General features: G+C 43.6%; 1 protein-coding gene across 3 annotated transcripts in view; it reads left to right on the forward strand.

Annotated features, from left to right (window-relative positions):
- LOC141166450 (kelch domain-containing protein 3-like) overlaps nucleotides 1-27,458 on the forward strand; it is a 103,294-nt gene that overhangs the window by 70,973 nt on the left and 4,863 nt on the right. For all 3 annotated transcript variants that reach the window (XM_073653141.1, XM_073653132.1, XM_073653150.1), the window contains one exon: nucleotides 26,708-26,792. In XM_073653141.1, coding sequence (XP_073509242.1) covers nucleotides 26,708-26,792 — 85 coding nt within the window. The remainder of the gene's footprint in view (nucleotides 1-26,707; nucleotides 26,793-27,458) is intronic.

Consider the following 27,458-nt stretch of genomic DNA (forward strand, 5'->3'; position numbering starts at 1 on the left):
AAATGAACAAATGAAAATCAAATAAAAGTCAGTCATTGCTTTTCAACCCTGCTTCCACAGAATTTAAAAAAAAAATAAACTCATGAAATAGGCCTGGACAGAAATGATGGTACCCCTGAAAATAATGTGACAAAAGGAACATGTTAAATCAAGTTGTGTCCACTAATTAACATCACAGGTGTCTACAATCTTGTAATCAGTCAGTGGGCCTGTATATAGGGCTACAGATACTCACTGTGTTGTTTGGTGACATGGTGTGTACCACACTCAACATGGACCAGAGGAAGCCAAGGAAAGAGTTGTCTCAGGAGATTAGAAAGAAAATTATAGATGAGCATGTTAAAAGGTAAAGGTTATAAGACCATCTCCAAGCAGCTTAATTTTCCTGTGACTACAGTTGCACATATTATTCAGAAATTTAAGATCCATGGAACTGTAGCCAACCTCCCTGGAGGTGGCCGCAGGAGGAAAATTGATGACAAATCAAAGAGACGGATAATACGAATGGTGACAACAGAGCCCAGGATAACTTCTAAAGAGATTAAAGGTGAACTTCAAGCTCAAGGAACATCAGTGTCAGATCGCACCATCCGTCGTTGTTTGATCCAAAGTGGACTTCATGGGAGACGACCAAGGAGAACACCATTGTTGAAAAAAAATCATAAAAAAGCCAGACTGGAATTTGCCAAATCACAAGCAAAAAAGCTTCAGGGAGAATGTCCTATGGACACATGAGACAAAAATGGAAGTTTTTGGCAAGGCACATCAGCTCTATGTTCACAGACGGAAAAATGAAGCATATCAAGAAAAGAACACTGTCCCTACTGTGAAACATGGAGGAGGCTCTGTTATGTTTTGGGGCTGCTTTGCTGCATCTGGCACATGGTGTCTTGAATCTGTGCAGGATACAATGAAATCTCAAGACTGTCAAGGGATTCTAGAGAGAAATGTGCTGCCCAGTGTCAGAAAGCTTGGTCTCAGTCGCAGGTCATGGGTCTTGCAACTGGATAATGACCCAAAACACACAGCTAAAAACACCCAAGAATGGCTAAGAGGAAAACATTGGACTATGAGCCCTGACCTAAATCCTATTGAGCATCTTTGGAAAGAGCTGAAACATGCCATCTGGAAAAGTATACATGTATATGTTGATATACACACGTGGTGAAAATTGTTGGTACCCCTCGTTTAATAAAAAAAAAAACACAATGGTCACAGAAATAACTGACAAAGTACATGACAAAAATACTATGCTATTATATTGATATGATAAAAAATACAGGGAAGTAAAAGAAATAATTACAGGATTGTCTTATCCTCTTTTCTTCAGGAAAGTGCCGTTCCTCACCTCTGTCTTCCTGCTTTGCACGGGCTCCTAAGTTTTGGCTGATGGCATGGTTGACCAACTGGCCCGTAGTTAGAGCTCCCATACCGCCACCAGTGGTAGCTTTGCCTTGGCAAGCATGGAAGAAGCGCAAGGGGACTGAAGCTGAATGTGTCCAGTGAATCAGGCCATAGCTCTTTGCTGTGCTGCTATAATGGGCAGTTTTTGTGTCTGCTGTATCAGAGAAGCAGAGACACTAAAGCTGTATGGATTTCTCTGTAAGCACTCATTCCTTACCTTGACAACAGTCCACTACGAGACTGCAGAGGTAGTCTGAAACCTAGGTGACAATCTGTAGCCGAAAATTATTAAACCCTTGTTCTTGAGAACTGAAAAACATGGAATCAGATGTAAATTGCATAGTGCTTATTTTCGCAAGCCCTATGCAATTTAACTATTTAAGAATTTTGGGAAAACTCAATTGTCAAGATATTGCAGCATGAGAAGATCACGCAGAACCACTCGCTGTGATCTTTTGAGCGAATAGCTCTCTGCTGCCCCCTATTGTCCGGACAATTACACGATTGGCCGACGATCAACGGAGGAGGCTGCAGGCTGTCTCCACTAATAGGCCAGTTATTGAGAAACTAACAGTGAGGGTATGGTATATACACCTCCAGATTCCGCTGTTGGGTTGCCATGACAGCTGGGGTCTGCTGAAGACCCTCATGCCTGCCATGACGGTACTCTTATGAAGACCCGTCTGTGTCTGGTGATCATAGGAAACTGTGATTTTCACTATATACTGCAATACTGTGATATTGCAGTATATACAGGTGCTTCTCCCAAAATTAGAATATCTTCAAAAAGTTCATTTATTTCCGTTCTTCAATACAAAAAGTGAAACTCATATATTATATAGAGTCATTACAAACAGAGTGATCTATTTCAAATGTTTATTTCTGTTAATGTTGATGACTATGGCTTATAGCCAATGAAAACACGAAAGTCATTATCTCAGTAAATTAGAATAATTAACAAAAAACACCTGCAAAGGCTTCCTACGCATTTAAAATTAACTTTTTGATGACATTCTAATTTTGTGAGAAGCACCTGTAGTATAAATAGTATAAGCGATGGGAAAATTGCAGGCTCAAGTCCCCTTATGAGACAACTAATAAAAGTAAAAATGAAAAAAGAAAAGTTCTAAAAAATATAAAAGTTCCAATCACTACCTTCCCCCATTAATACTATATAAACAAAAAATACACATTTGGTATCACTGTGTCTGTAAAAGTCTCATCTATCAAAATGTAAAATAAATTAACCCAAACAGCAAACACTATTTTGAGAAAAAAATGGAAACGCCAAAATTGCGAGTACTTTTGATTACCACAACTTAATGAAAAAAAAATGCAGTTAAAATTGATCGAAATATTGTTATCTATCCTAAAATGGAATCAATAAAAACATAATCTTGCTCCTAAAATAAAACAAGCCTTCACACAGTTCCATTGAGAAAAAAAAAAAAAATTAAATATTATGGATCTTGGAAAATGGCGATAGAAGTGAATTTTTCTTTTCATGGATTCCTGAACTTTTTTTCAACACTTAAAATAAAAAATGATTTAAGTTTTGTATTGCTGTAATCGTACTAACCTGGATATGATATTCACAAGTCTTTTTAGCAAACATTGAATACTATAGAAACAAAACCTAAAAACACTTGTGGAAGTCACTGCCCTTGGAATTTTTCTTACCATTTTCAGTTTATCGCTTGGTGAAATGAATGATGCCAATCAGAATTTACAAATCATAAGTCACTATGTGTCTATGTGACCGCAGACTGTGAATCCTCACAACATGCACAGTGTGCGCTGTGAGGACATTTCAGTGCTAGTGGTAATATACATACTTCCAGTCACATTTTGAGTAGACATTCGCAGCCTCGCACTTCTATTGAGCGAGGCTGTGGACGTCTCATCAGAATGAGGCCGGGAGTATGCATAAACCATACTTGCAGTCACATGACCACCAAATCTCGCCTCTCGCAGAGTGACACTGAGTCCTAGCAGGGTGCACTGCGCACGTTGTGAGGATTCACAAGTCTGCAGTCACATAGAGTGACTGAAGACTTTCGTGCCAAACCTGGACAACCCTTTTGAGAAAGTATTTGCTAGACAAAAGTCTAAAAGCCTGTGGAATCCCTTCCCTCACCCCCTCATCAGTGCCAGGCATTCCTCTATTACGCTCTTCACCTGAACAAGACATTTCTTCTTTTCCGTCTGGCATCCTGGGCCCCCTTGCTGGATGGATGCGCCATTTCTGGGGCGGCTGACGGCTGGTGTTTCTAGCCTGGGAGGGGGCCAATATTCATGGCACCCTTCCTTGGCTATTAATATCAGCCCCCAGCTGTCTGCCTAGCCTTTGCTAGCTATTAAAATAGGGGACCCCACGTCATTTTTTTTGGGGTCCCCCATTTTAATAGATAGTAAAGCTAGGTATTCAGCTGGGGGCTGATATTAGTAGCCTGGGAAGCTCCGTGGGTATTACCCCCTTCCCAGTCTTCAAACATCTGTCCCAGCCATCTGCTTAACATCCGCTAGAGACTAAAATTACGGGAAACCCCACGCCAATTTTTTTTTTAATAAATCCTTTATTTTAACACTTAATGACAAGTACAGTAACCATCACTGTCCCTGTACTTATTATATATGTGACTGACATGTTTCTATCTATCTAATCTATGTGTGATGCTCTATTCTTTCTGTTCTAAATTGTCGGTACCGATGTACAGTACAGACCAAAAGTTTGGACACACCATCTCAAGATTTTTCTGTATTTTCATGACTATGAAAATTGTACATTCACACTGAAGGCATCAAAACTATGAATTAACACATGTGGAATTATATACTTAACAAAAAAGTGGGAAACAACTGAAAATATGTCTTATGTTCTAGGTTCTTCAAAGTAGCCACCTTTTGCTTTGATGACTGCTTTGCACACTCTTGGCATTCTCTTGATGAGCTTCAAGTGGTAGTCACCGGAAATGGTTTTCACTTCACAGGTGTGCACTGTCAGGTTTAATAAGTGGGATTTCTTGTCTTATAAATGGGGTTGGGACCATCAATTGTGTTGTGCAGAAGTCTGGTGGATACACAGCTGATAGTCCTACTGAATAGACTGTTAGAATTTGTATTATGGCAAGAAAAAAGCAGCTAAGTAAAGAAAAATGAGTGGCTATCATTACTTTTAGAAATGAAGGTCAGTCAGTCTGAAAAATTGGGCAAACTTTGAAAGTGTCCCCAAGTGCAGATGCAAAAACCATCAAGCGCTACAAAGAAACTGTCTCACATGAGGACCGCCCCAGGAAAGGAAGACCAAGAGTCACCTCTGCTTCTGAGGATAAGTTTATCCGAGTCACCAGCCTCAGAAATCGCAGGTTAACAGCAGCTCAGATTAGAAACCAGGTCAATGCCACACAGAGTTCTAGCAGCAGACACATCTCTTCAACAACTATTAAGAGGAGACTTTGTACAGCAGGCCTTCATGGTAAAATAGCTGCTAGGAAACCACTGCTAAGGACAGGCAACAAGCAGAAGAGACTTGTTTGGGCTAAAGAACACAAGGAATGGACATTAGACCAGTGGAAATCTGTGCTTTGGTCTGATGAGTCCAAATTTGAGATCTTTGGTTCCAACCACCGTGTCTTTGTGTGACGCAGAAAAGGTGAACGGATGGACTCTACATGCCTGGTTCCCACTGTGAAGCATGGAGAAGGAGGTGTGATGGTGTGGGGGTGCTTTGCTGATGGCACTGTTGGGGATTTATTCAAAATTGAAGGCATACTGAACCAGCATGGCTACCACAGCATCTTGCAGCGGCATGCTATTTCATCCGGTTTGCGTTTAGTTGGACCATCACTTATTTTTCAACAGGACAATGACCCCAAACACACCTCCAGGCTGTGTTAGGGCTATTTGACCAAGAAAGAGTGTGATGGGGTGCTACGCCAGATGACCTGGCCTCCACAGTCACCAGACCTGAACCCAATCGAGATGGTTTGGGGTGAGCTGGACCGCAGAGTGAAGGCAAAAGGGCCAACACGTGCTAAGCATCTCTGGGAACTCCTTCAAGATTGTTGGAAGACCATTTCCAGTGACTACCACTTGAAGCTTATCAAGAGAATGCCAAGAGTGTGCAAAGCAGTCATCAAAGCAAAAGGTGGCTACTTTTAAGAACTTAGAATATAAGACATATTTTCAGTTGTTTCACACTTTTTTGTTAACTATATAATTCCACATGTGTTAATTCATAGTTTTGATGCCTTCAGTGTGAATGTACACTTTCCATAGTCATGAAAATACAGAAAAATCTTTAAATGAGAAGGTGTGTCCAAACTTTTGATCTGTACTGTATGTTGCTGATGAATTGCCGGCCGGCTTTTTTAATGAGACGGGTGCATGAAAACACTATTATTATTTTTTTTCATAAATCCTTTATTTTAACACTACATAACAAGTACAGTAACCAACACTGTCACTGAGCTTATTATATGTGACTGACATGTTTCTATCTATCTAATCTATGTGTGATGCTCTATTCTTTCTGTTCTAAATTGTCAGGTACCGGTGTATGCCGCTGATGAATTGCCGGATTTTCATGTTTCACTGTGAGCACTGTTCCCATCGATTTGGACAATCACTGTAATGCCACAACCACCATGGCTGTGACATTACAGTGAGTGGCAGACAATCCCTGCATGATTGGTGTTCTAAATAGCGCCAAACATGCAGGACGGGGACCCGAGCATCTCGAAAGCACTCGGCGAGCTCCGAGCATCTCGAGTACTGAGAGGCTCGGGCGAGTACTGAGCAGTGGAAAGCATGCTCGCTCATCACTAGTTGTTATGCTTTCCATTAATAAAAGTATTCCGCTTTAGTGTTTTTCATGGTAAAAATATCATATATTAGGTATTATGGTAGAATTTGTGCTCTTAGCACCACCAGCTGGCCATTGCTTGATATGAAGACTCTGTGTAACTGATACTCCATTGATGCGTCTGAGGCATTGCAGAGAACTGTAAATGTTCTTAATTAAGTTCAACTGCATGAATATATTTATTCAGAAAATTTCAAAGCTATGACCACATTTTCAAGTTCCGGTTACCTTTCAAGATTAATTTCTAATTGAATTATTTTTTTGTGTTATTTTATCTCTTCATTGGTGTTTATCTGTCCTATTGCAGCATACCAGAACCAGTTTTTTGGAGAGTACTACATGATGGTGTGATGTACACTGGGTGTTTGTGGCTTTTTATACTATGCTATTATATTGATATGATAAAAAATACAGGGAAGTAAAAGATATAATTACAGGATTGTCTTATCCTCTTTTCTGCAGGAAAGTGCCGTTCCTCACCTCTATCTTCCTGCTTTGCACGGGCTCCTAAGTTTGGGCTGATGGCATGGTTGACCAACTGGCCCGTAGTTAGAGCTCCCATACCGCCACCAGTGGTAGCTTTGCCTTGGCAAGCATGGAAGAAGCGTAAGGGGACTGAAGCTGAATGTGTCCAGTGAATCAGGCCATAGCTCTTTGCTGTGCTGCTATAATGGGCAGTTTTTGTGTCTGCAGTATCAGAGAAGCACAGAGACACTAAAGCTGTCTGGATTTCTCTGTAAGCACTCATTCCTTACCTTGGCAACAGTCCACTACGAGACTGCAGAGGTAGTCTGAAACCTAGGTGACAATCTGTAGCCGAAAATTAATAAACCCTTGTTCTTGAGAACTGAAAAACATGGAATCAGATGTAAATTGCATAGTGCTTGTTTTCGCAATTTTGCAATTTAACCATTTAAGAATTTTGGGAAAACTCAATTGTCAAGATATTGCAGCATGAGAAGATCACGCAGAACCACTCGCTGTGATCTTTTGAGCGAATAGCTCTCTGCCGCCCCCTATTGTCCGGACAATTACACGATTGGCCGACGATCAACGGAGGAGGCTGCAGGCTGTCTCCACTAATAGGCCAGTTATTGAGAAACTAACAGTGAGGGTATGGTATATACACCTCCAGATTCCAATGCATGGAATATATATATATATATATATATATATATATATATATATATATATATATATATATATATATATACAGTACAGACCAAAAGTTTGGACACACCTTCTCATTTAAAGATTTTTCTGTATTTTCATGACTATGAAAATTGTACATTCACACTGAAGTCATCAAAACTATGAATTAACACATGTGGAATTATATAGTTAAGAAAAAATTGTGAAACAACTGAAAATATGTCTTATATTCTAGGTTCTTCAAAGTAGCCACCTTTTGCTTTGATGACTGCTTCGCACACTCTTGGCATTCTCTTGATGAGCTTCAAGAGGTAGTCACTGGAAATGGTCTTCCAACAATCTTGAAGGAGTTACCAGAGATTCTTAGCACTTGTTGGCCCTTTTGCCTTCACTCTGCGGTCCAGCTCACCCCAAACCATCTCGATTGGGTTCAGGTCTGGTGACTGTGGAGGCCAGGTCATCTGGCGTAGCACCCCATCACTCTCCTTCTTGGTCAAATAGCCCTTACACAGCCTGGAGGTATGTTTGGGGTCATTGTCCTGTTGAAAAATAAATGATGGTCCAACTAAACGCAAACCGGATGGAATAGCATGCCGCTGCAAGATGCTGTGGTAACCATGCTGGTTCAGTATGCCTTCAATTTTGAATAAATCCCCAACAGTGTCACCAGCAAAGCACCCCCACACCATCACACCTCCTCCTCCATGCTTCACAGTGGGAACAGGCATATAGAGTCCATCCGTTCACCTTTTCTGCGTCGCACAAAGTCACGCTGATTGGAACCAAAGATCTCAAATTTGGACTCATCAGACCAAAGCACAGATTTCCACTGGTCTAATGTCCATTCCTTGTGTTCTTTAGCCCAAACAAGTCTCTTCTGCTTGTTGCCTGTCCTTAGCAGTGGTTTCCTAGCAACTATTTTACCATGAAGGCCTGCTGCACAAAGTCTCCTCTTAACTGTTGTTGAAGAGATGTGTCTGCTGCTAGAACTCTGTGTGGCATTGACCTGGTCTCTAATCTGAGCTGCTGTTAACCTGCGATTTCTGAGGCTGGTGACTCGGATAAACTTATCCTCAGAAGCAGAGGTGACTCTTGGTCTTCCTTTCCTAGGGCGGTCCTCATGTGAGCCTGTTTCTTCGTAGCGCTTGATGGTTTTTGCAACTGCACTTGGGGACACTTTCAAAGTTTGCCCAATTTTTCGCACTGACTAACCTTCATTTCTTAAAGTAATGATGGCCACTCATTTTTCATTACTTAGCTGCATTTTTCTTGCCATAATACAAATTCTAACAGTCTATTCAGTAGGACTATCAGCTGTGTTTCCCCCAGACTTCTGCACAACACAACTGATGGTCCCAACTAGTGTTGAGCGATACCTTCCGATATCGGGAAATATCGGATCGGATTGGATCGGACCGATACCGAAAAAGTATCGGATATCGCCGATTCCGATACCGGAAACCAATGCAAGTCAATGGGACATAAATATCGGAATTAAAATAAACCCTTTCTTTCCTTGTAGGTTATTTCTACATGAAGGAAAACAACTAAGAATAATGTAGAATGTATTGGGGGAGGTGGGGGAGACAATAAAGGCATAGAGGTTTAGCCCAGTCAAATGGAATAGCAGGAATTAATATTTTTTTATTATGTTCTGAGTTACGGAAATATTAACTATGTTAAGTATTTTTATATTTTGTCAGATATTTATGTTTCACTACTTCCATGCTCTTCACCTTCTTTTTTACTTCTCCCACACTTTCTCCTTCATCATCCTCAGCATCTTTTTCATCCACTTCTTCTTCACCTTCTTCTTCTTCACCTTCTTCGTATTATTCTTTTTTTTACATTCTTCATATTCTACTTCTTCATCTTCTTCATATTCTTCTTCTTCATCATATTCTTATTTGTGACAGGCATTCCTGTAGTTGTTATCTATAAAAGGTTGGACATTACACCTTTCGTTCTGCCCGTCACAAAAGATTTACAACAGGATTTGTCCGCGTTCAGTTTGGCCTGCAGCAGCAGGTCTTTTCCAGGGGCACCACGAGGAGGAACGGACTCACCCCCATACACTGCTTAGTCATCTTCTGCTTATAATTTAGATATTATCTTTTGCTCTGATTTTTAGTCTTATGCTTAATGTTCTTCCGCTTTTTGTTCTGCAGCTTCTTGTATTTCTGCTTCTTGGTTTTCTGTCTCTTGTTTTTCTGTATCTTGGTGCTTGTCTTCTCTTCTTTGTCTTCTTGGTCAACTTCTTCAGGGTCATCTTCTTGGTCTTCTTCGGGGTGGTCTTCAGGGTCGTCGTCTTCGGGGGTCCTCGTCTTCGGGGTCCTCGTCTTCTTCGGGTTGGTCTTCTGGGTCCTCGTCTTCGGGGTCCTCGTCTTCTTCGGGGTGGTCTTCAGGGTCCTCGTCTTCTTCGGGGTGGTCTTCAGGGTCCTCGTCTTCTTCGGGGTGGTCTTCAGGGTCCTCGTCTTCAGGGTCATTGTCTTCGGGGTCCTCGTCTTCTTAGGGTTGGTCTTCAGGGTCCTCGTCTTCAGGGTCCTCGTCAGGGAGATCCAGAGTGATTACCAAGAACCATTTCAAAAAGCTTGAACTTGGAAATGTAGCAGAAGGTACAAGAAAGCTGAGGAACTACCGAGGACCAGCTGACGGTACTGGAACCCGGATGGATAGCAGAAGGTACAAGAGCCAATGGAACTACCGAGGACCAGCTGATGTTACTGGAACTCGGTTACTAAGCAGGAGGTACCTGTGCCAGAAAGCACTACCAAGGACCAGCAGACGTTGGTGGAACTTGGATACCGAGAAGGAGGCACCTAATCCAAAGGCACTGCCGAGAACCAGCTGACGGTACTGGAACCCGGATGGGTAGCAGAAGGTACAAGAGCCAATGGAACTACCGAGGACCAGCTGATGTTACTGGAACCCGGATGGGTAGCAGAAGGTACAAGAGCCAATGGAACTACCGAGGACCAGCTGATGTTACTGGAACTCGGTTACTAAGCAGGAGGTACCTGTGCCAGAAAGCACTACCAAGGACCAGCAGACGTTGGTGGAACTTGGATACCGAGAAGGAGGCACCTAATCCAAAGGCACTGCCGAGAACCAGCTGACGGTACTGGAACCCGGATGGGTAGCAGAAGGTACCCATGTAAAAAAAAAGTTCAAGGCCGCGAGCCGGCCGCAGTTACCAAAACCCACAGTCCTACAGAGGGTGCTTGTCCTATTGGCACTATGGAACCAGCCTTCATTGCCAGATCCCGCAGCCCACATAGGAGTCACCTAAACTGCAGGCACCATAGAGTCGGCTAACCCGACCGCAACACGACAGGACAACGCATTGGAGGCAAAGTGACGTTGACACTACCCGGAAACAGCTGGCGTGCTGGAACCAGGCTGGGCAGGAGGGAGTACCCGTGCCAAAGACACTGCCGAGAACCAGCTGACGGTACTGGAACCCGGATGGGTAGCAGAAGATACAAGAGCAAATGGAACTACCGAGGACCAGCTGACGGTACTGGAACCCGGATGGGTAGCAGAAGGTACAAGAGCCAATGGAACTACCGAGGACCAGCTGATGTTACTGGAACTCGGTTACTAAGCAGGAGGTACCTGTGCCAGAAAGCACTACCAAGGACCAGCAGACGTTGGTGGAACTTGGATACCGAGAAGGAGGCACCTAATCCAAAGGCACTGCCGAGAACCAGCTGACGGTACTGGAACCCGGATGGGTAGCAGAAGGTACCCATGTAAAAAAAAAGTTCAAGGCCGCGAGCCGGCCGCAGTTACCAAAACCCACAGTCCTACAGAGGGTGCTTGTCCTATTGGCACTATGGAACCAGCCTTCATTGCCAGATCCCGCAGCCCACATAGGAGTCACCTAAACTGCAGGCACCATAGAGTCGGCTAACCCGACCGCAACACGACAGGACAACGCATTGGAGGCAAAGTGACGTTGACACTACCCGGAAACAGCTGGCGTGCTGGAACCAGGCTGGGCAGGAGGGAGTACCCGTGCCAAAGACACTGCCGAGAACCAGCTGACGGTACTGGAACCCGGATGGGTAGCAGAAGGTACAAGAGCCAATGGAACTGCCGAGAACCAGCTGGCGGTGCTGGAGCCCAGGGTAAATACTAAAAACAGAAGAGCCAGAGGTGTATTTGGAGGAGGTTTTAAATCCGTACTACAGTGGATGTGGACAAAGCAGGAGAATTTGCCGGACACACAGCTGGGGATCAGCTGACGTTACTGAATCCCAATAACACTGGAGCAAGCGTTGACTGTGCAGACGGCACTTCTGAGCAGCAACTAGCGGTATTGGAGCCCAGGGTAAATACTAAAAACGGAGGAGCCAGAGGTGTAATTGGAGCAAGTTTTAAATAAGTAGCACAGTGAATATGGACAGAGCAGGAGAAATTGCCGTGAACACAGCAGGGGAACAGCTGACGTTACCGAACCCCAATAACACCGCAGCAAGTGTTGACTGTGCAGACGGCACTTCCGAGCGCCAACTGGCGGTGCTGGAGCCCAGGGATAAGAATGAAAACAGAGGAGCCAGAGGTGTAATTGGAGCAACTTTAAAATCTGTAGTAGTGAGAATGTGGACAGAGCAGGAGAAATTGCCGTCCGCACAGCAGGGGAACAGCTGACGTTACTGAACCCCAATAACACGGCAGCAAGTGTTGACTGTGCAGACGGCACTTCCGAGCGCCAACTGGCGGTGCTGGAGCCCAGGGATAAGAATGAAAACAGAGGAGCCAGAGGTGTAATTCGAGCAACTTTAAAATGTGTAGTACAGTGGATTTGGACAAAGCAGGAGAAATTGCCGTCCGCACAGCAGGAGAACAGCTGACGTTACTGAACCCCAATAACACGGCAGCAAGTGTTGACTGTGCAGACGGCACTTCCGTGCGCCAACTGGCGGTGTTGGAGCTCAGGGATAATACTGAAAACAGAGGAGCCAGAGGTGTAATTGGAGCAACTTTAAAATCTGTAGTAGTGAGAATGTGGACAGAGCAGGAGAAATTGCCGTCCGCACAGCAGGGGAACAGCTGACGTTACTGAACCCCAATAACATGGTAGCAAGTGTTGACTGTGCAGACAGCACTTCCGAGCGCCAACTGGCGGTGCTGGAGCCCAGGGATAAGAATGAAAACAGAGGAGCCAGAGGAGTAATTGGAGCAACTTTAAAATGTGTAGTACAGTGGATGTGGACAAATCAGGAGAAATTGCCGTCCGCACAGCAGGAGAACAGCTGACGTTACTGAACCCCAATAACACGGCAGCAAGTGTTGACTGTGCAGACGGCACTTCCGAGCGCCAACTGGCGGTGTTGGAGCTCAGGGATTACAGTTCAGGTGGTAGAAACATGAACAGAACAGGAGACCTGGATACTGTTGCCAACCAATTATTTATTCTGGAAGAGGACTGGCAAATTCATGAGAGATCCAGGCCTTGTTCATTTTGAGAAAAGTAAGCCGGTCAACGTTATCGGAGGATAGTCGCATGCGACGGTCTGTTAGTACACCACCTGCGGCACTAAAGACGCGTTCCGATAATACACTAGCAGCAGGGCAAGCTAGCACCTCCAGTGCATACTGACTAAGCTCTGGCCATGTATCCAGCTTACAGACCCAAAACTTGAAGGGAGAAGAGCCGTCTGGGAGTACACTAAGAGGGCAAGACATGTAGTCTGTCACCATCTGACGGAAACGTTGCCTCCTGCTGACTGGAGCTGTCTGTGATGGTGTAGACATTTGTGGCGGCGGGGACACAAAACTTTGCCACATTTCGGCCATACTGGTCTTGCCTTGTGCTGAGGCGCTGCTTCTGCTCCCTCTTTGTGCAGAGCTTCCTCCACTGCCTCGACGCACTGAGCTGCTTTGTAAAGCACTAGCAGCACTGCTCTCGGTTGGAATGGAGAACATGATGGAATGCACCAGTGCGTCTTGGTACTCCCGCATTTTACGCTCCCGGTTCAATGGTGTTATGAGGCTTTGTAAGTTGTCCCGGTAGCGAGGATCTAGGAGGGTGGACACCCAATAATCAGCCGTGTTGAGAATGTGGGCGATGCGGCGGTCGTTTCTGAGGCACTGCAGCATGAAATCAACCATGTGCTGCAGACTGCCAACTGGCCAAGAAACGCTGTCCCCTGCTTGAGGCGTGATCTCTGCCTGCTCTGCATCACCCCACCCTCGCTCTAGATACTGACTACTAGAGCATTGTGTACCTCCCTCCTCTGGACAGATGTCTTCCTCATCCATTGACTCCTCCTCATCCTCCTCACAAAGTGTCCCCTGCCTAGGCCTTTGTGAGGAACCACATTGCGCAGACTGTAGAGAAGCAGATGGCATTTGTGACTCCTCATCCTCCACCTCTTCCAAAACCTCGTCCCTTAGTGCTTGCAGTGTTTTTTCAAGCAGGCAGATAAGGGGGATAGTCATGCTGACTAGTGCATCATCTGCACTCGCCATCCGCGTGGAATAATCGAAGGCACGCAAAACGTGGCAAATGTCCTTCATAGAGGCCCACTCAGTGGTGGTGAAGTGTGAACGGCGCGCACTGCGACTTGTTTGCGCCTGCTGCAGCTGGTACTCCATTACTGCTGCCTGCTGCTCACACAACCTCTCCAACATATGTAACGTTGAATTCCACCTGGTGGGTAGGTCACATATGATGCGATGTTCCGGAAGACATAATCGGCGCTGCAGAGCTGCAATGCGTGATCTTGCATTGCTGGAACGCCGCAAGTGAGCGCACTCTATGCGGACCTTGTGAAGCAGTGCATCAAGATCCGGATAGTCCCTCAAAAAACTCTGCACGACCAAGTTGAGCACATGTGCCAGACATGGGATGTGAGTGAGGTTGCCTAGGCCCAGAGCTGCCACCAGATTTCGGCCATTGTCACACACTACCATGCCTGGCTGGAGATTCGCTGGCACAAACCACACGTCACTCTGCTGCTTGATGGCATTCCAGAGCTCCTGCGCTGTGTGGCTTCGATTCCCCAAAGAAATTAATTTTAATACGGCCTGTTGACGTTTGGCCACGGCTGTGCTCATATCGGTCATCATAACAGGTAACCGTTCACGGGTCGATGTGGAGGTAGACCGTGACGGCTCCTGCAGCGCTGATTCAGAGGAACTGGAGTATGAGGAGGAGTCAATGTGTACAGACTGGATTCCTGCAATCCTTGGAGTTGGCAGAACACGTACAGCGCCACTCTCAAGATCTGTACCCGGCTCCACAACATTTACCCAATGGGCAGTGAGGGAAAGGTATCGTCCCTGTCCATGCTTACTGGTCCACGCATCAGTGGTCAGGTGGACCTTGCTACTGACGGCGTTTTGTAACGCATGTTTAATTTTTCCCTCCACATGATGTTGCAGGGCAGGGACGGCTTGCCTGCTGAAATAAAAGCGGCTGGGCACGTTGTATTGTGGGACTGCCAATGCCATAAAGTTACGGAATGTGTCAGTCTCCACCAGCCTGAATGATAGCATTTCAAGGGCCAGTAGTTTAGCAATGCCAGCATTCAGAGCCTGTGCTCGGGGGTGGTTTGCCGAGTATGGGCGCCTTTTCTCCCATGCCTGTGCTAACGATGGCTGTAGACTGGCCTGGGAGTGTGAGGATGACTGGGAAAGTGGTGCTGTGGGTGGAATTACACTGTGTCTCTGTACAACAGTGCCAGAGATTCTTCCATGGCGATCCTGTGAGGAAGCCGAACCAGCTGTGTGTGAGCTGGAGGAAGAGGCTACAACACGAGCTGAAGAGGTGGTAGGTGGCGCTGTAGGTTGGCCTAGGTCTTCAGTGTGTTTGTGTAACTCCACCACGTGCTTGGTCCGCACATGTTTCCACATATTTGTGGTATTGAGGTTGCTGACACTTTTCCCTCTTTTCACCTTCTGATTACACAGCTTGCATTTGACAAAGCAAATGTCATCTGCAACTGTGTCAAAAAAGGACCAGGCACTGCAAGTCTTGGGAGCGCCCGCTTTGGATTTTGGAAGAGCCATGCTCCTAATGGGTGCCGAAGTGGAGGCTACAGGCAACCAAGTCTGCCCCCTCCCTCTCCCTCCTTTTTGGGCCGTTCGGGGAATCTCTTCCTCAGAGCTGCTCCCACCACCTTCCTGTCCCTCACGCCATGATGGGTCAAGGACCTCATCATCTACACCACCCTCTTCAAACAACTGCTTCTCCTGGGTAGTCTCGACAGCACAGTACGCACCAGAAAGTGGCACCTGAGTCTCATCATCAGATGCGTACTGAGGTGTGCTGCTGACCATAGGCACTGGCCCACCCGCCTCTTCAGATTCAGAGAGACAAAACGGTTGCGCATCACTGCATACTACCTCTTCTTCAAATTCTCGAATTCTGCTTGGCTGGCCCCCTCTTTCCAAGCCAAGAGATTCAGAGAACAGAAGTAGAGATGGCTCCTGTCCAGGGCTCTCTGACTGCCTGGGCAATTTGGCAGGTGGTGAAGAGACAGATGGGTGCTCTTCAGTGCTCAGGACCTGAGAGGATCTGGAACTAATTGAAGTCGATGCGTTAGCTGCCATCCATCCGACAACGGCTTCAATTTGGTCCTCGCGCAGCAGTGGGGTACGGCTAGCTCCTACAAAGCTGCGCATAAAGGACTGTTCCCTGGTAAAACTGGGGGATGCTGAGTCACTGGTGCCCGCAGCAGGCACAGAATCCCCACGTCCTCTCCCTGCAGGCACAGAATCCTCACGTCCTCTCCCTGCAGAAACTCCACGCCCACGCCCACGACCACGACCACATGCCTTACTCCCTGCCTTCTTCATCTTGGTAGACTGATAAAGATAGGCAGAAAAGTACTAAGGGCTTAGTGTGCTTATTCCTGAACAGCTGCTAACAGGTATAAGAAACACTAATTTTATAAAGTGTGGACTAGACTTTAATATGAGCTAATGTGGCCTACACAACTGTAAAGTGGAGTGTTTGGTGAACTTTATTTAGGTTTTTTTTGTCACAAAAAGACACTGGATGTGCCTAAAGATGTAATAACGATAGTATCACAAACTTTTTGTAGCTATTACAATGTAGGAAGGTAACCTACAATGCAATAGATGAGGCTGCAAAAAATAGGCTAATACTAATCTGGCTGGGGCTGCAGGGCCCAATGCTGCAGAAAGGCTCCTCTATCTACTCCTATATAGTGTGTTTGGAATCAATTTAGCTGAATATGGATGGAACCACCACACTAATAGGAGATATCAGGAAAAATTATGAATTGGCAATAAAGGACAATGTATGAGGCAGTGACACACACTGAGTGCACTACAACCAGACGGGGTTGAAGCACACACTACAGGGTGAGCTGCACTCACACACCAGACCTTGCAGACAGCGGTGAACAGTACAGATGCAGAGCACTGTGCACTAGTGCTGCAAGACGGAAAAAAAATTCTCTATCTACTCCTATATAGTGTGTTTGGAACCAATTTAGCTGAATACAGATGGAACCACCACACTAATAGGAGATATCAGGAAAAATTATGAATTGGCAATAAAGGACAATGTATGAGGCAGTGACACACACTGAGTGCACTACAACCAGATGGGGTTGAAGCACACACTACAGGGTGAGCTGCACTCACACACCAGACCTTGCAGACAGCGGTGAACAGTACAGATGCAGAGCACTGTGCACTAGTGCTGCAAGACGGAAAAAAATTTCTCTATCTACTCCTATATAGTGTGTTTGGAACCAATTTAGCTGAATACAGATGGAACCACCACACTAATAGGAGATATCAGGAAAAATTATGAATTGGCAATAAAGGACAATGTATGAGGCAGTGACACACACTGAGTGCACTACAACCAGACGGGGTTGAAGCACACACTACAGGGTGAGCTGCACTCACACACCAGACCTTGCAGACAGCGGTGAACAGTACAGATGCAGAGCACTGTGCACTAGTGCTGCAAGACGGAAAAAAATTTCTCTATCTACTCCTATATAGTGTGTTTGGAACCAATTTAGCTGAATACAGATGGAACCACCACACTAATAGGAGATATCAGGAAAAATTATGAATTGGCAATAAAGGACAATGTATGAGGCAGTGACACACACTGAGTGCACTACAACCAGACTTGGCTGAAGCACACACTACAGGGTGAGCTGCACTCACACACACAGACCTTGCAGATAGCGGTGAACAGCACAGGGAACTGTGCACTAGCACTGCAAGGCACAGTGATTTAGAAAGTAGCTTGGGTAAAGCAGTATAGAGCAAATAGGTAGCTAAAACTGTCCCTCAGAACAACAGCGTCCTATCCCTAACTGAATTCACAGCAGAGTGAGCTCAAAATGGCGGCGGTGGCTTTTATAGTGCATCATGACATCATTTCAGCAGCCAATCACAGCCATGCCATTAGTTAAGATGCCTACATGCCTAACAGGATGTGCCCACACTTCTTAGGATCCTCATTGGCTGAATAAAATGAAAATGTCTCATTGCATTATGGGAACTTCCGATTCCGGTATACGATATTGCAATAGTATCGGAATTAAGTATCGGAATTCCGATACCGCGAATATCGGCCGATACCCGATATTTCAGTATCGGAATGCTCAACACTAGTCCCAACCCCATTCATAAGGCAAGAAATCCAACTTATTAAACCTGACAGGGCACACCTGTGAAGTGAAAACCATTTCCGGTGACTACCTCTTGAAGCTCATCAAGAGAATGCCAAGCGTGTGCAAAGCAGTCATGAAAGCAAAAGGTGGCTACTTTGAAGAACCTAGAATATAAGACATATTTTCAGCTGTTTCACACTTTTTTGTTAAGTATATAATTCCACATGTGTTAATTCATAGTTTTGATGCCTTCAGTGTGAATGTACAATTTTCATAGTCATGAAAATACAGAAAAATCTTTAAATGAGAGGGTGTGTCCAAACTTTTGGTCTGTACTGTATATATATATATATATATATACATATATATACACTGCTCAAAAAAATAAAGGGAACACTCAAATAATACATCCTAGATCTGAATGAATGAAATATTCTCATTGAATACTTTGTTCTGTACAAATTTGAATGTGCTGACAACAAAATCACACGAAAATCATCAATGGAAATCAAATTTATTAACCAATGGAGGCCTGGATTTGGAGTCACCCCCAAAATTAAAGTGGAAAAACACAATACAGGCTGATCCAACTTTGATGTAATGTCCTTAAAACAAGTCAAAATGAGTCTCAGTATTGTGTGTGGCCTCCACATGCCTGTATGACCTCCCTACAACGCCTGGGCATGCTCCTGATGAGGTTGCGGATGGTCTCCTGTGGGATCTCCTCCCAGACCTGGACTAAAGCATCCGCCAACTCCTGGACAGTCTGTGGTGCAACGTGACGTTGGTGGATGGCGCGAGACATGATGTCCCAGATGTGCCCAATCGTATTCAGGTCTGGGGAATGGGTGGGCCAGTCCATAGCTTCAATGCCTTCATCTTGCAGGAACTGCTGACACACTCCAGCCACATGAGGTCTGACATTGTCCTGCATTAGGGGGAACTCAGGGCTAACCGCACAAGCATATGGTCTCACAAGGGGTCTGAGGATCTCATCTCGGTACCTAATGGCAGTCAGGCTACCTCTGGCGAGCACATGGAGGGCTGTGCGGCCCTCCAAAGAAATGCCACCCCACACCATTACTGACCCACTGCCAAACCAGTCACGCTGAAGGATGTTGCAGGCAGCAGATCGCTCTCCACAGCGTCTCCAGACTCTGTCACGTCTGTCACATGTGCTCAGTGTGAACCTGCTTTCATCTGTGAAGAGCACAGGGCGCCAGTGGCGACTTTCCCAATCCTGGTGTTCTGTGGCAAATGCCAAGCGTCCTGCATGGTGTTGGACGGTGAGCACAACCCCAATCTGTGAACGTCGGGCCCTCATACCACCCTCACTCATGGAGTCGGTTTCTAACGGTTGGTGCAGACACATGCACATTTGTGGCCTGCTGGAGGTCATTTTGCAGGGCTCTGGCAGTGCTCCTCCAGTTCCTCCTTGCACTAAGGGGGAGGTAGCGGTCATGCTGCTGGGTTGTTGCCCTCCTACGGCCCCCTCCACGTCTCCTGGTGTACTGGCCTGTCTCCTGGTAGCTCCTCCAGCCTCTGGATTCTACGCTGACAGACACAGCAAACCTTCTTGCCACAGCTCGTATTGATGTGCCAACCTGGATGAGCTGCACTACCTGAGCAACTTCTATGGGTTGTAGAGTCCGTCTCATGCTACCACGAGTGTGAAAGCACAACCAACATTCAAAAGTGACCAAAACATCAGCCAGAAAGCAATGATACTGAGATGTGATCTGTGGTCCCCACCTGCAGAACCACTCCTTTATTGAGGGTGTCTTGATAATTGCCAATAATTTACATGTATTGTCTATTCCATTTGCACAACAGCATGTGAAATTGATTGTCAATCAGTGTTGCTTCCTAAGTGGACAGTTTGATTTCACAGAAGTTTGATTTACTTGGAGTTATATTCTGTTGTTTAAGTGTTCCCTTTCTTTTTTTGAGAAGTATATATACCCCCATACAGTCCCTTCTAACTCCAGGATAACCCCAGAAAGATTATTAGCTGCCACCATCAGTCATGTTTTAATCAGGCTGACTGGAGGCTTGGTAGATAGCGCATGGCTTTAAGGCACGGTTTACATAACAAAAGGAACATAACTATTACATTTTATATTTAATCTAAAAGGAGGCAGTGTTTATAAAAAATATACAAAAGATTTAACAAAGGGGACAAAACAATACTGCATATACAGTTACAGAAAATAAAATGGATTAACAAAGGAAACTTACTACGCCGCTTGCACAGACGAGTCAACTTAGCTGAAGGAGAGTGCATCACTTGGGGACTTTCAAAGAACGAGCTTCATGCATAGACGATGTGTATCTCTCTACAGCAACCCCAATCATAATCCAGCTTGATCTTTTATTAGCACTTGAGTTCCACCCACACACATCCCCCATGATGAACTTACGTAGGCCGGGTGGTGGGTTATTCTCAGCCCTTGAGGATTTTAGGAATTCTCAACTTCTGCAATAATTCCTCTCCAGTTGATCGCAGAAGTTCGAGATAGCCGCCATATTTTTTATTGGAATTTTACCTTTACGCAGAGACCAAACATGTCATGGCTGCTGTCAGAGATCTGGTTACTATTGATTTGTGGCTAATAGGCAGAGGTTACAGTTATGAGGAAATATGTATCTTCTTCCCTGGTTCGCCCTGGCACTGAAAATGTATGTCTCATCAATATTGGATTTGTACAAACTTCTATATTCAATGGCTATCTCTACCAGGTGTCAGATACGTCTCGTACAGAGAAAAATTGTGTCTAGTGTAAATGTAGAACATTTCCCCTGCAAGGACAATGTATTTCCTGGGGACAAAGGCTTCTTCCACTTCTCTGTCTGTGCGTAAACACAGGTCCCTATTGTTATCTGACAAGACCTTTTGTTAAAAATTCTAAATCTGTCTTTCTAAAAAATTAAAAAAAAGGCATTTTTTTTCAGTCACCTGGGCTTCAAAGGGACTTCCTGCATTTTAATTAGATTTGTCACTACAACATACAGTCCTGCTCATTGTTATTGGCACCTATGACATTTAAGTACATAATGTGGAAAATCTCCTGAAAAAAATTAATCAAGTGAAACCGTTTTTTGTAGAGAGCACTCGTGTTAAATACAAAAGAGCAAATTTATAAACAATAATTTAAAACAAAAAAACGATGCGAGGGAAAAACAGAAAACTCTAAAGCTTGCTGTGACACTGGTATTGGCACCCTTTACATTAATTTAGTATGGAAACACATTTTGACTCGCCTGTTGTAAATCACAAAAGAGATTCTCCTGTGAATAATTCTCAGTGCCCATGTGACATGAATTAGCCAATGAATGATGACTTCAAGTGTTTCAAAAGTCACATAATAGGCCCTGTTCCTTTGTCACAATGGTGAAGACAAATGAGTTGTCTGAGGACATCAGAAGTGCTATTATTAGCAAACACAAGACTTCCAAAGGGTATAAGGCCATCTCCAAAGACCCTGGTATCCCAGTTTCAACATTGCCCAATGTTATTAAGAAGTTTGCCAAACATGGAACCATCAAGAACCTCCCTGGACTTGGGGAAAAGAGGAAAATTGACAAGAGATGTCTTCAAAGGTTGGTGTGAATGGTGGAAAAAAACACCACATCAAACATCCAAAGAACTGAAGGCCAACCTAAAACAGTCTGGGGTCATGGTTTCAACAAGTACCTGTCAGAATTCCTGTTGTCCTGTTGACATCCCAGTCCATACTTGGACCGTGAATGTCGTACATGTGAAACCTGTCTGACTACAAAAGGAAAGTACTTATTGGTTAATGAAGGCTCTTTGATATACAATGGATATAAGAAGTCTACATTTGCCAGGTTTTGTCATGTAAAAAAATCATACCAAGACAAATCACTTCAGGTTGAAACTTTTTCAACCTTTAGGTAGCCCTTCTCTGGTTAACCACAATTTTTCAATTGGATTCAGGGCTGGGTTTTGGCTGCGCCATTCCAAAACTTTCATCTACTCCTGAAAAGCCATTCCGTTGGTGATTTGGAGGTATGCTTAGGGTCATTGTCATGCTGAAAGGTGAAATTCCTCTTCCTCTTCAGCTTTTTAGCAGAGACCTGAAGGTTTTGTTGCAAAATTCAATGATATTTGGAATTGTTCAGAATTCCCTCCACTTGAAAAACAGCCCCAAAGCAAAAGGCTGCCTCCACCATGCTTCGCTGTAGGTATGGTGTTATTTTGTTGATGCACAGTGTTGGCTTTGCATCAAACATACCTTTTGGAATTATAGTCAAAAAGTTCAACCTTGGTCTCATCAGACTTTAACACATTTTCCCACATGCTTTTTGCCAAAACGTACATCAAGGTAGACTTAATGCAGGTTTTTGCAAAACATAGTCATGCTTGCATGGTTTTCTTTGTACAGTTATATGAAAAAGTTTGGGCACCCCTATTAATCTTAAGCTTAATGTTTTATAAAAATTGGTGTTTTTGCAACAGCTATTTCAGTTTGATATATGTAATAACTGTTGGACACAGTAATGTTTCTGCCTTGAAATGAGGTTTATTGTGCTAACAGAAAATGTGATATCTGCATTCAAACAAAATTTGACAGGTGCATAAGTATGGGCACCCTTATCATTTTCTTGTTTTAAATACTCCTACCTACTTTTTACTGACTTATTAAAGCACTTTTCTTGGTTTTGTAACCTCATTGAGGTTTGAACTTCATAGCCAGGTGTATGCAATCATGAGAAAAGCTACTTAAAGTGGCCACTTGCAAGTTGTTCTCCTGTTTGAATCTCCTCTGAAGAGTGGCATCATGGGCTCCTCAAAACAACTGTCAAATGATCTGAAAACAAATATTATTCAACATAGTTGTTCAGGGGAAGGATACAAAAAGCTGTCTCAGAGATTTAACCTGTCAGTTTCCACTGTGAGGAACATAGTAAGGAAATGGAAGAACACAGGGACAGTTCTTGTTAAGGCCAGAAGTGGCAGGCCAAGAAAAACATCAGAAAGGCAGAGAAGAAGAATGGTGAGATCAGTCAAGGACAATCCTCAGACCACCTCCAGAGAGCTGCAGCATCAACTTGCTGCAGATGGTGTCACTGTGCATCGGTCAACTATACAACGCACTTTGCAGAAGGCGAAACTGTATGGGGGAGTGATGCGAAAGAAGCCGTTTCTGCAAGCACGCCACAAACAGAGTCAGCTGAGGTATGCAAAAGCACATTTGGAGAAGCCAATTTCTTTTTGGAAGAAGCTCCTGTGGACTGATGAAACCAAGACTAAGTTGTTTGGTCATACAAAAAGGCGTTATGCATGGCGGCAAAAAAACACAGCATTCCAAGAAAAACACTTGCTACCCACAGTAAAATTTGGTGGAGGTTCCATCATGCTTTGGGGCTGTGTGGCCAATGCCGGCACCAGGAATCTTGTTAAAGTTGAGGGAAGCATGGATTCCACTCAGTATCTGCAGATTCTTGACTATAATGTTCAAGAATCAGTGATAAAGTTGAAGTTACGCAGGGGATGGATCTTTCAGCAAGACAATGATCCAAAACACCGCTCCAAATCTACTCAGGCATCCATGCAGAGGAACAATTACAATGTTCTGGAATGGCCATCCCAGTCCCCAGACCTGAATATCATTGAACATCTGTGGGATCATTTGAAGAGGGCTGTCCATGCTCGGCGACTGTCAAACTTAACTGAACTGGAATTGTTTTGTAAAGAGGAATGGTCAAAAATACCTTCATCCAGGATCCATGAAATCATTAAAAGCTACAGGAAGCGACTAGAGGCTGTTATTTTTGCAAAAGGAGGATCTACTAAATATTAATGTCACTTTTCTGGTGAGGTGCCCATACTTATGCACCTGTCAAATTTTGTTTGAATGCAGATTGCACATTTTCTGTTAGTACAATAAACCTCATTTCAAGGCAGAAACATTACTGTGTCCAACAGTTATTACATATATCAAACTGAAATAGCTGTTGCAAAAACACCAATTTTTATAAAACATTAAGCTTAAGACTAATAGGGGTGCCCAAACTTTTTCATATAACTGTATCTTTGTAAGAATAACCAGGCCAGACATATGAAGAATACGGCAGATACTCAAAAGGAGTCATGAAATCGATATCATAGTAGGTGAAAACACAAAGCCCATTGCTGTTGGGATATGAAGGAGTTCCAGGAGAAGTGAATAAAATGTGTTTGTACAATATGAGTCATTGAATGGATGAAGGATTTAAATATATCTGCATTTGGGAGAGATCAAAGGAAACATCCGGAGAGCACACCCTATAAAATACATGTATATAACAATATGTATATAACAATAATAATTAGTATTTTCAGAAAATATTAAATTCTGTAGTGACAATAAGTTTGTAACAATATTAAACTTACAACTTTATTTGATTGAATGCCAATGTCAATAATGTGAGGAAGGGGTAAAAAGGAAAAATCGTCAATTGTAAAACTACACATTTAGTGTATAGTGCCAACTGCAACATACTGTATGCTCACTAAAGTATCACTTAATTGACCCGCAATTAAAAGAATTGGTGAGCATATCATCGATGCTATTCCAAACCATTGAAAATTAAATGGGCCTTGTCGGGATTATCACGCCCACCTCACCCCATTTTTATTGTTTGTTTCTTTTATTTTTTCATTAGGGATTTAGTGAATTAAAAGAGTTAACCAACCACTGACAGGTGGAGACTGATTTAAACTGCTTCTGGCCTGTGAACCGTATTGGATACTCTAGGTCTGAATTTTAGATCTGACCCCATGCATATAGATTAATAATTATCCTATTTATATTGCATTATTATGTGTTTTCCTTTGCAGGGTTATGTACTTGGTTTAGTTATTTTCACGCATATCAATTTCCATGTGGGTGTGACAACTCACCTCCACTCCACGCTCCCCCATTTTTTTCCTTTCTACCTTCAGACATACTGCATGATTAAGAACATTTTTTCTCAAAACGCGTAGTCCAGACGTCTGGCCTACTGCCATGATTTAAATTTTTCCCAGTTTTTAATCTTTATGTTAATAAATGTCAAGTTTGCAATTTTTTATTTGATTCTGATATAGCAACTGCTGGATGAACACCCATTTCTCGTGCTCTCTGGATGTTTCCCTTGGTCCCTCCAAAATGCAGATGCAGGTATATATAAATCTGTGGGGTTCCCTTATTTGTATTTGACAAAATCTGATGAAGATGCAAAGCCAGCACCGCAACTCATTTTCAGTGTTTTAAATAAAACCCATTCTTCATCCATATAAATACTTTGTTCGGCAGCGCCTCTTTTCTCAAAGTGTACAAACACGGCGCATTCACTTCTACAATGTGTCATTTTGCAATAATCATTAAAGGGGTTTTCCAAGCCAGGGCTAATTTTCTTCAGGTCGAAACTTAACAGTGTGTAGTATACTCGCTGTTAGGATTTGGCTCTGCTTGCCGGTTTGATCAGTCATCACGTGATGATCACTCATATGCGATTTGAAAACTTGTGGTCATATACCAATTAACTTTTCTCCCTTCTTCTCTCAATGTTTTAACATTAGTATTCATAAAAGCAGGAAGATTAGCTCGTTGCCACATGCCCACACGCATGCAAATCACAAGAGCAATCTCGTGATGACCAATTGAACTAGAAAAATAGAGCCAAATTCTAACATTGTGTATCTTATGGGAATACCGTAAGATACAGTGCCTGCCGATTAGTACTATGCCGAAATTAGCCTTGTTCCGAAAAACCCAAGGGCAGCAAGATGGCTCAGTGGTTAGCACTGTAGCTTTGCAGCGCTGGGGTCCTGGGTTCAAATCCCACCAGGGACAACATCTGCAAGGAGTTTGTATGTTCTCCCCATGTTTGCATGGGTTTCCTTCTGGTTCTCCAGTTTCCTCCCACACTCCAAAGACATACTGATAGAGAATTTAAATTGTGAGCCCCAATGGGGACAGTGCCAATCTTGTCTGTGAAGTGCTGTGGAATTAATGACGCTATAAAATAAATAATGTTAATGCATTGGCTTTGTATTGATGAAATCTGGGCCCTCAGAGTCCTCTGGTGGGCCCAATGTTCCCCAGTCTGACATTGCACCCAAGTTTTACTGATGCACTATCCAGGAAGTCTAAATTGGTATGATTTTACACAAGAGCTGTTTAGCACAAATAGCTCAAAAAGTTAATGCTGGCTATAATATAGACAGGTGTCAGAACACAGTACTATGGATACGGCGGCATAGCTACAGTACCCATGCTGACTCCTGTTTACTACAGTACTGTGCATTTCTTATCTGGGGAAGAAATGACACTAGGATGCACAATGGAAAGAAGAAGCTACACCTACTGAGGCAGTGTCATGCTCTGGGCAATGTTTTGGTGGAAAACAGTAGGTTCTGACATATGATTGTTACTTTTAGACATGCAACCTACCTAACCATTGTTACACAGTAACCCTTTAATGGCAATGGTATTCCCAAATGACAGTAGCCCTTTTCAGTACGATAACACTGTGGAAGTTATTTTCTAAAGAGTCTATGACAAACGAGAGCTGAAATACAGTTGGTTGCTGTGTAATAAACTATTCTTCACCTTTTACTTTGTGCTAGTATTTTTTTTTTAATAGACATTAGATAAAATGTTTAAACTTCATGTACTTTTAGTGAAAGAGGAAAATTTGCCCAGGATCAAGCTTCTTTCCTCCATGAAAAAGAAGAATTCAACAAACAGTACAAGTTACGTCAACAGGTATGAATTATTGGTTCCACAATTCCATTTTTCACTTTGTGATCCTCCATTTTATTTTCTGCCGATAGAACAAAAATTGCCATTGACCAGTTTAAACTGATTATATAATATTACCTAGTATCGTCATGTAATCCAGTGTACCTGAAATATTTTTCTACTCTTCTAAAAATATAGATAGACAGACAGATACTGTAGAATGACGAGTGGATATATATCACTAAACATCGAAATTGAACATCATTAAAAAGAAAATAATGGAAATCACAGGATCAATAGTTATATTAAAGGGTGTCGGTCACCCCAAATGTACACTTCAAACTAACCAAAGTAAAGACTAATTAAAAAAAATTGTTATTGTTGTGTTGCTTTATCCTCACAAGGGTATATGGTTAATTTGAAGTGTACATTTGGAATGGCAGACTCCCTTTAATGATATGCAAATGATGAAAAAATGGAAAAAAAAATGTAAATTTATTCTACGACAAAATCCATACATTATGCCACCCCACACAATAGGACGTGGTATCCAGACCAATCTGTGGCTATCATTGTATCCACGACAAAAGCGGGACATTATGCTGAAGAGGATAGAGACTCCGGTGCCATCTTGCTCTGCACCATGATAGCATTTGAGAGTGGTGGCACGAGGTCAATAGAACATCTGTA

The sequence above is a fragment of the Phyllobates terribilis genome, unplaced genomic scaffold (assembly GCF_046119375.1).
Source record: "Phyllobates terribilis strain yellow unplaced genomic scaffold, ASM4611937v1 Scaffold_1__5_contigs__length_1240528914, whole genome shotgun sequence".
In the NCBI taxonomy this organism is placed as follows: domain Eukaryota; kingdom Metazoa; phylum Chordata; class Amphibia; order Anura; family Dendrobatidae; genus Phyllobates; species Phyllobates terribilis.